Raw genomic sequence first — 13,677 nt, forward strand, 5'->3', positions numbered from 1 at the left:
TATATTGATATACTTTTGAACATTAAAAAAACTATTGTTTAAGCTAACTTATTTCAACCAGATCCAGATGTTGTTACAACAAGACAGCTGATGTCTAACTTTGATCTACAGTATGTTGTATAATACAAGACAGCTGATGTCTATCTTTGATCTACAGTATGTTGTATAAGACAGTTGGATCTACAGTATGTTGTATAATACAAGACAGCTGATGTCTATCTTTGATCTACAGTATGTTGTATAAGACAAGACAGCTGATGTCTATCTTTGATCTACAGTATGTTGTATAATACAAGACAGCTGATGTCTATCTTTGATCTACAGTATGTTGTATAATACAAGACAGCTGATGTCTATCTTTGATCTACAGTATGTTGTATAATACAAGACAGCTGATGTCTATCTTTGATCTACAGTATGTTGTATAATACAAGACAGCTGATGTCTATCTTTGATCTACAGTATGTTGTATAATACAAGACAGCTGATGTCTATCTTTGATCTACAGTATGTTGTATAATACAGCTGATGTCTATCTTTGATCTACAGTATGTTGTATAATACAGCTGATGTCTATCTTTGATCTACAGTATGTTGTATAATACAAGACAGCTGATGTCTATCTTTGATCTACAGTATGTTGTATAATACAGCTGATGTCTATCTTTGATCTACAGTATGTTGTATAATACAAGACAGCTGATGTCTATCTTTGATCTACAGTATGTTGTATAAGACAGCTGATGTCTATCTTTGATCTACAGTATGTTGTATAAGACAGCTGATGTCTAACTTTGATCTACAGAATGTTGTATAATACAAGACAGCTGATGTCTATCTTTGATCTACAATATGTTGTATAATACAAGACAGCTGATGTCTATCTTTGATCTGGAGTATGTTGTATAATACAGCTGATGTCTAACTTTGATCTACAGTATGTTGTATAATACAAGACAGCTGATGTCTATCTTTGATCTACAATATGTTGTATAATACAAGACAGTTGATGTCTATCTTTGATCTGGAGTATGTTGTATAATACAGCTGATGTCTATCTTTTTTCTGTAGTATGTTGTATAATACAAGGCGGCTGATGTCTATTGTTACACAGTAGGCGTAAACACACCGTACTTGTTGGTAACAGCTATGTTTATTACATGTTGAATAATAATAATGTTACATGTACAAAAGCAACACTTCATCAACATACAGAGTTCATATACTCATACTAGTGCTTCACGTTGTGTCTCGTATCAGAACTGTCCATCTGGTGGGCTCCCCAAAGGCAGTGTAGAGTTGGTTATGTTTGTTTAACTTTGGTTTGTTTGTGGTAAGGAAATAAGAAAATAGATAGCCATCACATTATTTTAAAGTGAATCAAAATATAAGAAATATCCGGTATTCATGTATTCCTTGATAAAAGCTGATGGAAAAATTAGATATTAAACAACTATACAGTATATTGGATTTTCCAAATTTCACTTTATCCTGAAGTAATATCTTTATGAATTCTTTTTATCTTACAGCTGGAATTGTATACACCTATCACATATATTTTCTGAATTCTGACAATGATGGAAAACAGGTATATTTTTACTTGTAGATATTGTGCAAATCACCTAAACTGTATGAAAAATATTTTTTGAAAATATAAATAAATGTTCAAATTTTATTGAAAGTATTTAAGTAGTTTTAGAAACAAAAACAAAACTGCCTGTGTATATTTTCTTGGAACTTTTATTTTCAAAAAGTGTTTTTATTCAGATAAACTAAAATGGCTTGCTACGTTTGTCTTTCTTTATCCTCATAAAAATACTGTCTATATTGTATAGTGTTGTATTTGATACCAAACAAACCTATACATTACAACATGTAGTATGTAGAAGGTAGGAAACAAACTTTATATTATAGTAATTAATATCTTTATAATCAAAGACACTGAGCGTGTGGTCTATAATTTTTCATATAATACATTTTTATATATTTTAGCCCACCATCATCAGATGGTAGGTTATTCAAATCACTCTATGGCCGTGGTCAGTCTGTCCGTCCAAAAACAATTTTGTTATCGCTATTTCTTGAGAAGTACAGGATGGATCTTTCTTAAATTTAATATGTAGGTTCCCTTTGGTCTCTACTTATGCTGTTTGATTTTAGGACTGATCAAGAAAAACAAAATGGCTTCCAGGCGACCATCTTGGCAGGTTAATATTATTATTGCTATTTCTGCAAAGGAATGTTCCAATTTCCTATCATTAAGAGTGAAAACAGAGAAAAGAAGGGAAAAGATCCAACATTCAAAGAGCATATAAACATCAAACAATGGTCGGCGCCAAGATCCCTCTGGGATCTCTTGATAATGAAAAAGATTGATAGAATATATGGCTGATGTGAAGTTGTACAAAAGTGCCTTTATAGCAGTTTTTACCTTCATATCACCACTAATAGTGTTCTTGAAGTGTATCTTGGTAAAACGGCCCCACGATCAAGGCCAGTTCAGTGCTGTTGAGGCTGTGTCCTTGGGCAGGCTTATTTACCTTGTTGTCTTGGTTAGCATGTGTTAGGACTCCAACATTGTGGAGGTGACAACCAATCATTGGTTGTATGGAAGCCTTTGCATGTTTTTTTTTCTATTTTGTTCTATTGGGAATTATTGGGAATTACTTAATGTGAAATATCTATTTTTGGAGAGGTGTAAATCAATGTTATATTTTAATTGTTACTTTGTGCAACATTTTTTGTTTGTAAATATCACCAGCAATATGTTAGATATTTTATTGTTTGCATAATTTTATACAAATAAGACAAAGATTTTGTTGTTATAACTTGTTCTTGTAGAAAAATTAAAATGATATATTAAATTACAATGTTTTTCTTTTCTCTAAAACCCCAATATACTCTATATGATTATTCGGTTTTTCTCTTTGTACTCTACTATAACCTATTTCCAAACATAATGTCATATCTTCATTCTTTGGTTGGCAGTGCAAAGATATGTCTGTGAACTCAACTGGAGCATCTTTTTTATGAAAAGTTTGTCAAAAGTCACAGACACAACCAATGAACTTTTGAATTGGAAATCCTTTATTTTCCATAATGGGACCCATCTCTTTGTTGCTAGAGAGGTCAGATCCACCATTTGTAAAAAAAAACTTGTAAACCACAAAAAAAAACGGTTTCATACCAAATTATGACAAAATTCTGTGATTTGTACAGAAGAAGGATTTATAAAATTTTGCAAAATTGTTTATGTTTGGCACTGCCCCTTAATCTACACTAATGATTCATACTAAATTGAGTCAAAGGATGTTTCTGAATAATTTGGCCAAAATATCTTCATCCCAACAAAAGATGAATGATTTTAAAGCTATTCCTCCTTATTCCCTGTTTGCCTGTATTAGGCTCCATCCATGTTCTCCAATGGGCATTGGACCCATTTATGGGACTCTTCCATACAGAGTGGGTTCTTCTTCCCCAAGGATTACTTCTGACCAGATAAGGAGCAAATCCCATCATCCCAACAGATAAAAGAGGAATTAAAACAACTTACTCCAGTGTGTGTCTATTGTGCCAATGTGTAAGTGTGAGGGTGTGAGGGTCAGTGTGTGGGAATCCAATTCACCCAAGGATGCCTCTAACCAAATCTAGATAAATTTCTTTCATTGCTTCTAAAAAAGAATTTCCCATAATAGGCTCTGATTTCAGGGGCACATATCCTTCCTATATATGAAATGAATTCCCTAAAATGTCCTGCTGTCCAAATTTGATGAAAGAAGAAGAATTTTATATTTATATTCCTGTATATTCCATCTCAAGCCCTGCACTCTCTGGCCCATCAATTTATACAATTTGGTTTCCTCTTCCCCCAAGGATGCTTCTTGCCAAAATTCAATACACCTTCATCCTAAAAGAAAAAAACTTTTAAATCTGTTACTCTATTTCCCATGCTTGGCCCTTTGTGGCCAAGATCCTCCATTCATACACAATTAGGTCTACTTTTCCCAAAGATGCTTCTGACCAAATTTATGCAAATATGTAAATTCCCTACAGAAGAGGGATTTTAAGGAATTTTTATATATATATATCTTGAGGGCCAAGGTCCTCTATTCATGTAAGCTTCTGATCAAAGTTGTAAAAATTCCAGTTGTTCCAACAAAAGGAAAAGGATTAAAAGACTTTGCTTTATACCCTATGAGGCCCAGCTCCTCAGGCCCCATAGGAGCCAGACCCACCATTTCAAAAAAACTGAGTCAATTCTTTCTTCAAATTTCAGGACCCAAAATTGAATATTTCAGTTTGTTACATGACCATGAAATAAATGGATATTGCGGTGAAAATATCTAAAATTTAAGCACAGTTACCCCATTTCAAAAATAACAAGAAATGCCTGTTCTTTAAAAAAAAATGGCATATGTATATGCATAATATTCTGATGCCTGCAGAGGTAAAAGAAACCGTAACACACTATTTTTAGCTTTTCATTGCTTTCTATCATCTCACCGGTTAGAAAATCATCATCACAACAAAAGTTATGTATCAGAAACTTTAGCTGTTAGACCTTAACATATTTAGTTAGATACACCAAATGTGGTACAATTTGTCTTATTATTTAAGTAGAAAATTGATTAATAGTCTCCATTTAATTGGGGGATCATTCGTATTGCATATTTTTTCAAGAAAAATTTTAGAAAAGAAAAAGAAATCCCGCGAGCCGGAGTCGAACCAGCGACCTAAGGATAGCTTTGACTTATACCACTACAGTCCTCCGCTCTACCAACTGAGCTATCACGGGAGATATTAACGTAGGAAGAAAATATTGTCGTACTTGATGAATATCACTTCCTGTCCGCTGTTTTTGTATACATGGAACATCCACCATTCTCTTACTTTTTCTATGATATAAAATCAAAAAGTATTTTTCTTTTTGTGTGAAAGTGATAAAAGTGTATACTGGTACACTGGTTTAGCGAAAGTTAAGCTTCGTCGTCTCGCTCGACTACTCCGCTCAGCAAACGACTTCAATTCAAAGAAAGACAACTCGCATTGGGCCATGGCACAGACTCAGGCGATTTTGATAAATTATAGAATCGATCGATCGCACTAATTTAGTTACTTAAGAATCCGTGTTTAACTTTCAGTAGAGACATAAACAGCATGTGTAGACCTCAGCTTTAATAAACGGTATATAGATTAAGTGTGTGACAGAACCAAGCAGTAATGTTTTGTAATATAAGGTAATGCTACCCACAAATATACGTCACTGCCTAGTCCGTGTTATTCTGGATTCTAAGCCGATATAAAAAGTCGATTGGACGTCATTTCAGAATGAACGTTATCAGTAAAAATATCAATAACATCATAATAAATGTGAATATTGACATTAAATTTCATATTAGAGACAGAAATTTTCAGTGTAATCTACAGTTTGATTGAATATTGATCCCCCCCCCCGAGTCATTTATTGGAATGGAGTTTAAGATCCAATATTGTTACAGATACTCAGTTCGGATTTAAATCAGGACAAAACAAAACAATACATAATGTGTATTTGTATGTTATAGTAAAGCTTTTGACAGTAAAAGTCATTAGAATTTAAGCGGTACAAACTTTGGAAGAGCGTTGTTAGGGTAGACTTGCTAAATATAATCATATCTATTTATCATAGCGTACGATCGTGTATAAATTATCCGCAGTGTTCGATATACTTATCGGAATCGCTATCGCCGATTGTTTGTTTTTATTGATTATCTTTAAATGACACGGAGGGCGAGATCATAAATTTTAAAGTAGGTTGGTTGTTGACACTCAGCGATCTTCAATGCTAGTTTGTCTGCAAAAATTGTACTGCAAAATTGAATTTAAATGTTATCATTGAAAAACAAAAATGAACCATGAAGTACAATGTACGGCATTCCACCAATAACTAGCGAGACGTTAAAGACCTTTTCCCTCGCAGTCTCACAACCTTTCACAAATGTTTTACACATGTTTCACACTCGCTTTCATACCTGTCTCACCAGTTATATGAATGGTGTATTATGGCGGTAAGGTTATTTTGCCTTGTTAGGGCATATATAGTTTCAATACATGCAAAGCATGTAATTCTTGTTCTCGTAATACTCCCACTTGTCCCAGTTGCTCAAAGATTAGTTAGACCAGTGGCCAGTGAACAAAGCAAGAGTAAAATTAACATACTAAACAGATCAATCTGGTCATTCACCATAAAATTGTTTACAATTCTGTTTGATTCATATTCGAAAATGTTCAAGAACTTCTTCTGGTTATCTCTAACCAGCCATTGAGCAACCGGAGCCGAACGCCTGATTATCTCTAACCAGCCACTGAGCAACCGGAGCCGAACGCGTGATTATCTCTAACCAGCCATTGAACAACCGGAGCCGAACGCCTGGTTATGTCTAACCAGCCATTGAACAACCCGGAGCCGAACGCCTGATTATCTCTAACCAGCCATTGAGCAACCGGAGCCGAACGCGTGATTATCTCTAACCAGCCATTGAACAACCGGAGCCGAACGCCTGGTTATGTCTAACCAGCCATTGAACAACCCGGAGCCGAACGCCTGATTATCTCTAACCAGCCATTGAACAACCAGAGCCGAACGCCTGATTATCTCTAACCAGCCATTGAGCAACCGGAGCCGAACGCGTGATTATCTCTAACCAGTCATTGAGCAACCGGAGCCGAACGCGTGATTATCTCTAACCAGCCATTGAGCAACCGGAGCCGAACGCGTGATTATCTCTAACCAGCCATTGAACAACCGGAGCCGAACGCCTGGTTATGTATAACCAGCCATTGAGCAACCGGGGCCGAACGCCTGATTATCTCTAACCAGCCATTGAACAACCGGAGCCGAACGCGTGATTATCTCTAACCAGCCATTGAACAACCGGAGCCGAACGCCTGGTTTTGTCTAACCAGCCATTGAACAACCGGAGCCGAATGCCTGATTATCTCTAACCAGCCATTGAACAACCGGAGCCGAACGCCTGGTTTTGTCTAACCAGCCATTGAACAACCGGAGCCGAATGCCTGATTATCTCTAACCAGCCATTGAACAACCGGAGCCGAACGCGTGATTATCTCTAACCAGCCATTGAACAACCAGAGCCGAACGCCTGATTATCTCTAACCAGCCATTGAACAACTCGGAGCCGAACGCCTGGTTATCTCTAACCAGCCATTGAACAAGCCAGAGCTGAACGCCTGGTTAATTCTAACCAGCCATTGAACAACCAGAGCCGAACGCCTGGTTATCTCTAATCAGCCATTGAACAACCCGGAGACGAACGCCTGGTTATCTCTAACCAGCCATTGAACAAGCCAGAGCTGAACGCCTGGTTAATTCTAACCAGCCATTGAACAACCAGAGCCGAACGCCTGGTTAATTCTAACCAGCCATTGAACAAGCCAGAGCTGAACGCCTGGTTAATTCTAACCAGCCATTGAACAACCCGGAGCCGAACGCCTGGTTATCTCTAACCACCCATTGAACAACCAGAGCCGAACGCCTGGTTATCCCCTAATCAGCCATTGAACAACCCGGAGCCTAGTCTTTAGTCTGTTATATAGATTTTTTTCGTTTTTTTTTCTATAACATATTATTCTTGGAAGTTTATCGGTCTCTTTATCACTGATGAAAGACTCAGGGCTATATTACTACCTATATAAAGTTGATAGTTTCAGCGGCGCCATTGTAAACATACTCCCAGGGTAACCGGAATACCGCAACAGCATCCTCTTGAAAGCCTCGGCGTTTCTACAACCAGCTTAATGAACCATTATCCAGTCTTAGGCTGAAAGTTTGCTCATTTCTTCACCCTAGCAGGTAATGTATACTCCACAAAAAATGAAAGCATAAAGTTCTCCCCTGCAGTACACCTTAGCTGTAAAGAAATGACGAAATATTTGGTCAGGTATTACATCAAGCATGATCTCCCTTCTCGACAAACTACCCTAAAATCAGCCAAGCATGACAATGTCATCGTCTGACTTTGTGAGATTCTTAAGTCTCGCAATTGCGATGTTAATGGATGATCATAGTCAAACTGCTGTCGCCTCTTGTACAATTAACTGTCTTTTTACACGTTCCCATGCTACTGGATCAGTTTCCGATCGTCCCAGGAGCGGTCTATTTGGATTCGTGCTAGAGGTGCCCACACCAGGTACTGAATTGTCATTTTATTTTCCACGCGTATCCCACTTTGATGAACTACTGACGACACGAGGAACGTCACACAAACTTTTCTTCTACAGTATTGTAAAGAGTAGATTTGTCCCTTCACATTCATATAAAATTATGTACAAATATCTCAGAATATCATAGGTTTTTGATTGCATAATTTAATTGTGTGGCGTTTCCTTTTTGTTGAGTATATTTGGAATAATTTGTGAATTTTTTTACTGCTGACTTTCGCACTAGCTAGTGTAGGGGTCTTGTAACCTACAGTATTAGGACGTCGACAAAAGATCTTCTTATCTCCGTTTCTTTTGTGGTTTATCTTTTCCCTTTACTAATTTCCCGGGTCGGTTCGAGTGCCGTCTTTAGAAACAATATGATATAGCGATAGTTTTAAACTATTAACATACGTCAATGACATTTTAAACAATTTTAGAAAATTAAGACTGAAGATCTATTCACTTTTGTGGGTTTTTTTTGTACAGTCACCCATTCTGATTTCCCAGAGTTAGTGACCAGACTCCAAGGGCCGAGAGATATGGAGATAAACATTCTAAGTTTCCAGAGATTAAAAAAGTTAAGGAGTCATATTCTGAATTCCAACTGAAAGATACCATTGCAGGGGTTTAATGATGCAAAATGGTGTTGTCTCTTTGTTTCTGAAACAATATGTCGAGCATTCTTTATTCGTTGTCAGACTGGACATGTTTGACAGAAATCATACGTGGTTTTTTTGTAAAATAGTTTTTATCGTCATGCGTGTCTTTCGTACAATCTTTTTAAAACAATTTTTTACTCGAAGTATGGCGTACAATATACCACTTCATTTCAAAAATTTACCAACACTAGAATATTCTAAATACCTTTCATCATGCTGATACTGCTGGTGACCAGAAAGGTACACGGTAATAGACCACTGCTGGTGACCAGAAAGGTACACGGTAATAGACCACTGCTGGTGACCAGAAAGGTACACGTGTGTAATTAAATTTCTTTTACAGGGCAAGTAAATTGGATTTACCTTACTGACGAACATATCGACAACAAATGACTGCAATATAAAGTATGGCCAATTTATTTCCAGGAAACCTTAATAATGCTGGTCAGCAGAGATACGGTGTCACTTGTAACAGTAACACTGACCAGTAAGAGCCCGCCCCCTCCCACCTGCAATACTTAACAGAAGTTATACATCTTTGGCAGGGTCCCCTTGGATGTGAGGATCAAAGGAAAAGGCAGGCTGCCGACCCGTGGTCGTGAATGAGTCGACATAATCTTGTTCAGAGAGTCGAATCTTGACAAGAATTTGACGGGCCTCGTCTGTCATATCTTCCAGTTTGTTCTTCTGAAATTTGATAGACTGTCCTCTAAACACCAACAAACAGCCAAGCCCTAACGATTCGAGTTTTTCAAAGAACTTTGTAGCTGCCCAGGCTGGATGTGTTGTCCTTGGTGAAGACATGCGCTGTTCCAGTGGCACGGGTGGAAATAGGCGGTACTGGCAGGCGTGTGACGCTGTTACAATTCGTCCTTTCGAAGTCATGAGTTTCCGAATCTTTTGACAACATTTGAATAGGAATTCACTATCTGGCATTTTGTAAAGATTACTGGAGTACTTGTTGTTCAGTTTGGCTTTGTTGGCGAATATCTGTCTGGGTATTGGTCTAAAGTTCGTTTGAGGATTTTGTCCTGAGCTTGAAGCTCCGACATTTGATGGTTTCTGGTCACGTGCCAAAAGATTCAAATTCGGAATGGATACTGGGACAGGAGTTTGATTATCGAAGTTCTGTTGAGAATATGCACTAGTGGCCGTGGCAAGTGAGGAGTTCCCCGAAATCAAATTACTTATTTGTCCTACGTCCATTTGCTGATCGGGAAACACTGGTCCGCCAGAGGGCGTGGTCAGGTTGTGTGGTCTCGGGGCTGCATAAGATGTTGTATAACCGTCACGAAGTATCATAATGTCGTTACTTGATGGGACGTAAGGTTCAGACCTAATGTCGGAGATCTGAAAGTCTAATGAGCTGGACGGCACGTTTGACAGATCGATCTTGCTCACAGTTGCTGTTCGTGGAATATAATCGTCGTTGTCGTAGTCCTCTTCCTTGTCCTCTATTTCTATAACATCTTTAGTGTCCATTCCCTCGTTTTCTATACATGATGTTGTCACTTTGAAATTCTTGGAATCTGTGGATTCAAACTCTTCGTCTGCCATAGCTGTCAGCTCTGATTGACGGGAATGAATCGATCTATTGCTATCATGCTCTTCTTTCGGCGGACCGAGTAGCAACGCAATCTTTTGTTGAATGATAACACGAACAAGGGAGTAGGCATTCCGAACCGTATCTTGGTCAATTATCCTAGGAGGTAGGAATGATCCGCGATTAACCATTGCTAGGCCATTCTTCAGTGCTGTTAGTACGGCACATAATCTAACCACGTGACCGGAAGCGAAGTTAACCGATCCTCGGCATTTTTCGTGATCTGCAAACCTGCCTTTAATGTTGTGAAGATCATCAAAACACCTGAAATGGAAGCCGTCACAACCATGAGTGAAATATAGAACTCAACTTGTCATTAATAAATATAAATAAGTATTAGTATTATTTGATACAGGTTGAATGATAAGATGAGTCATCACATCAGGTATTTTTACAAAACAGAATAGGTTCAATCGATCAACACGTGCCAAAACATGATACTTTTGTAAAAATTACAACATAACAAAAATCCATTGCCGCCATCGAAACAAGAAAATTTGATCCCAAAAACAGCACGTTTATACAAACATCTATAAATAATTTACTATAAATCCAGTTTATCCAAACCTTTTTGTAATGACAGAAAATTCTAGATCTGTATTGGATTTTGAGTGATCAGTTCCATTATCGAAATACATGACGACTTTATCATAATATGTGGTCAAATATTATTATATTTATCCTCACACTATCTAATAACACGAACTCGTCATAATAAAGATCAAGATTGATGGGAAAGAAGTAGACAATATAATATAATGTATTATTATACTAAACATTAAACATGGACATAAAGAGGAACTGATTTAGAGAATACGAGATGAAACATGTACTACACATAGAATCTAGAAATTCATAAAACAAGATACTTTGAAGTACAATAGATATGACGACTTTAAGATATGAAGACCGAATTCAAAATACACTTATATAAAGTAGAGTAGATACTACACAAAAAGTACACTATACATCATAAAGTAAACATAAAGAGTATATCAGCGTACAATGTAACTTTAAGTATACTATATACAGTGTATCTCAAAGTCCGCTACATAGTGTATCATTAAATACACTATATACAATATATTATACAGTACACAATATACAATGTAACATTAAGTATACTATATACAGTGTATCGCAAAGTCCGCTATATAGTGTATCATTAAATACACTATATACAATGTATTATATAGTACACAATATACAATGTAACATTAAGTATACTATATACAGTGTATCTCAAAGTCCGCTATATAGTGTATCATTAAATACACTATTTATTATATAGTACACAATATACAGTATAACATTAAGTGCAATATTTTATATACAGTGTATGATAAAGTTCGCTATATAGATTGTATCATAAATTACACTACATACCGTGTATAATTAAGTACACTATTCACAATGCATCATAAATTACTCTACAGCGTGTTATCAAGTACACTAGCTATAACACGCAGTACTTATCTACAAAGTGTAAAGTACACTGGGTCTAATATAGTACACTAAATACAAAGAACACCAGTACCCTTGAATATCTATACTTAAGTTACTTTCCTTCAGTATTGTTAAAATTGTTAGTATATTTTTCTCTCTATTTCTGTAACTGTTCGTCATTGGAGGACACATCAACAGAACAAGTTAGATACACATCAAATGTGTTAAAGTTCTGGCTAGATACAACACACATTATATATCATATATACATACTTCTGTAATTCTGTTTGTCCGTCTGGACTGAACGTGTAGGTGATGTTTTGAACCTGGTGAAGGTTACGGACGGACGATAGGACAGACTGTATAGACGGTGAGTTATGTGTCGCTTCTTCACTCTTTTCAGTGGACGGATACCAGTCAGGTGCGCATAAAAACAGGGTTCTCTCAAGAAGTCCTTCTGTATCTTCACGATCAAACAAAGCGGAAAGGTCCAAGGCTTGAGCATTTGCAGAAAAAGTTATATATTTGTTATTGTGCTTTTGATAACTTTGGTTCGTCGCTGGGAGATCAGGCCCATCATACAATCGTCTTAAAACGACGGGCTTAATTTCTGCTTCAAATTCTTTGCGTGTAAACCAAGATCCAAAATCGTCTAAAATAACATAAACAGAACTTATGGCACTGTGGTGATCTGACGACATGTCCTCATCTGACTGAAGCAGTCTTTTAATATTCTGTTCATCAATAATCAGCCTAGGGACAGATTGGTCGCTATTAACACTGTTCAAAGCCCCAATCTCTTGTTCAAGTTTTGAGTTTTCGTTTTTCACTTTTCTGAAGACCGTCGTTTTTCTCTCGCCACGCCTTGCAGCCACGACTGTCCATAGAACAGGGATTTCCTGCCAGTGTGAATTGACATCAATGACAGTGTTGGGACCCATACAACTAGCCACCGCAGACAATAGTGGACATAGCAATAACTCCTTAGCACAACTCAAAATAGCGGCATGTCCACTCACAAATCGGTCCACATCCGTACTCAAAATTCCATTCCAGTTCACTCGAATATGTTGTGCGCTTCTAAAACGGTCTAAATAGCTTGTTTTAGTAGAAAAATCCTCGTCCGCCATTGTTCCCTGTAGCAGCTATATACACTACACAAGCATAGCGCTACACACCACCGATCGATAGAATAATATGTAGATTTTATCCACAGAATGATGTTTATACTAGCCACAGCTACATGTGAAGTCTGGTATATTTTGTTGTTGTGTTTTTGACGCTAAATCCAGGTAAAACTTTCGTATGGTCGATAACTAGGCCTACACTACAAAAACGTTCGTTTGAAGGCTCGCTACACAAAGCTCGCTCGTCCTACACGAATCGTCTGCTAATGGCGGAAGCGTGCTAATTTTAGACCTGTACGCAGCCAGTTGTGTCGCTCAAGCTAATGCAGCTATCGCCTTAGCAGGGGGCGCCAACGGGGACTGCAATTAGGACAACAGTGCTAATTAGCGTCTTGTGTGTGATTTCTCACTTTCTGTCGACCAACAATGCTAACGATAACAGTTGTGGTAGTCTTGATGATCACATATCGGTGACAGTGGAGTGTCTAGATTCACAGCCCTCAATGTATATGTATATACGCCTTGGGGACGTTTCAACTCAGCATGTATATAAACGTAAAGTCGGATTTTCACCTCTCATGACTCACCAGCTCCCCCGATCTCTAAACACTCCATATTGAACGTTAACGTGTAAATAATG

At 37.4% G+C, this 13,677-nt stretch overlaps 1 protein-coding gene and 1 non-coding gene across 2 annotated transcripts; both read right to left on the minus strand.

The window, feature by feature from the left end:
- Window positions 1-4,705: 4,705 nt before the first annotated feature.
- Window positions 4,706-4,795, minus strand: Trnay-gua (transfer RNA tyrosine (anticodon GUA)). Its single transcript is given in 2 exon segments — window positions 4,706-4,741; window positions 4,759-4,795. It is a non-coding gene; the product is annotated as a tRNA-Tyr (tRNA).
- Window positions 4,796-9,389: 4,594 nt separating this feature from the next.
- On the minus strand, window positions 9,390-13,214 carry LOC132545049 (uncharacterized). Its single transcript, XM_060208717.1, has 2 exons — window positions 12,184-13,214; window positions 9,390-10,728 (listed from the first exon to the last, which is right to left on the minus strand). The coding sequence occupies exons 1-2, from the start codon at window positions 13,038-13,040 to the stop codon at window positions 9,390-9,392; spliced, it is 2,196 nt and encodes a 731-aa protein (XP_060064700.1). The 5' UTR covers window positions 13,041-13,214.
- Between the last annotated feature and the right edge of the window lie 463 nt (window positions 13,215-13,677).

The sequence above is a fragment of the Ylistrum balloti genome, unplaced genomic scaffold (genome assembly GCF_031769215.1).
Source record: "Ylistrum balloti isolate Yb309-2 unplaced genomic scaffold, AGI_CSIRO_Ybal_v1 Utg369820, whole genome shotgun sequence".
Lineage (NCBI taxonomy): Eukaryota > Metazoa > Mollusca > Bivalvia > Pectinida > Pectinidae > Ylistrum > Ylistrum balloti.

Excerpts from the sequence above, each read along its gene's own strand:
- LOC132545049 (XM_060208717.1), bottom strand. The coding sequence starts at position 13,040 with ATGGCGGACGAGGATTTTTCTACTAAAACAAGCTATTTAGACCGTTTT. Across the intron at positions 10,729-12,183 it reads GGACAAACAGAATTACAGAA|GTGTTTTGATGATCTTCACA; the intron begins GTATGTATATAT and ends CTTCCATTTCAG.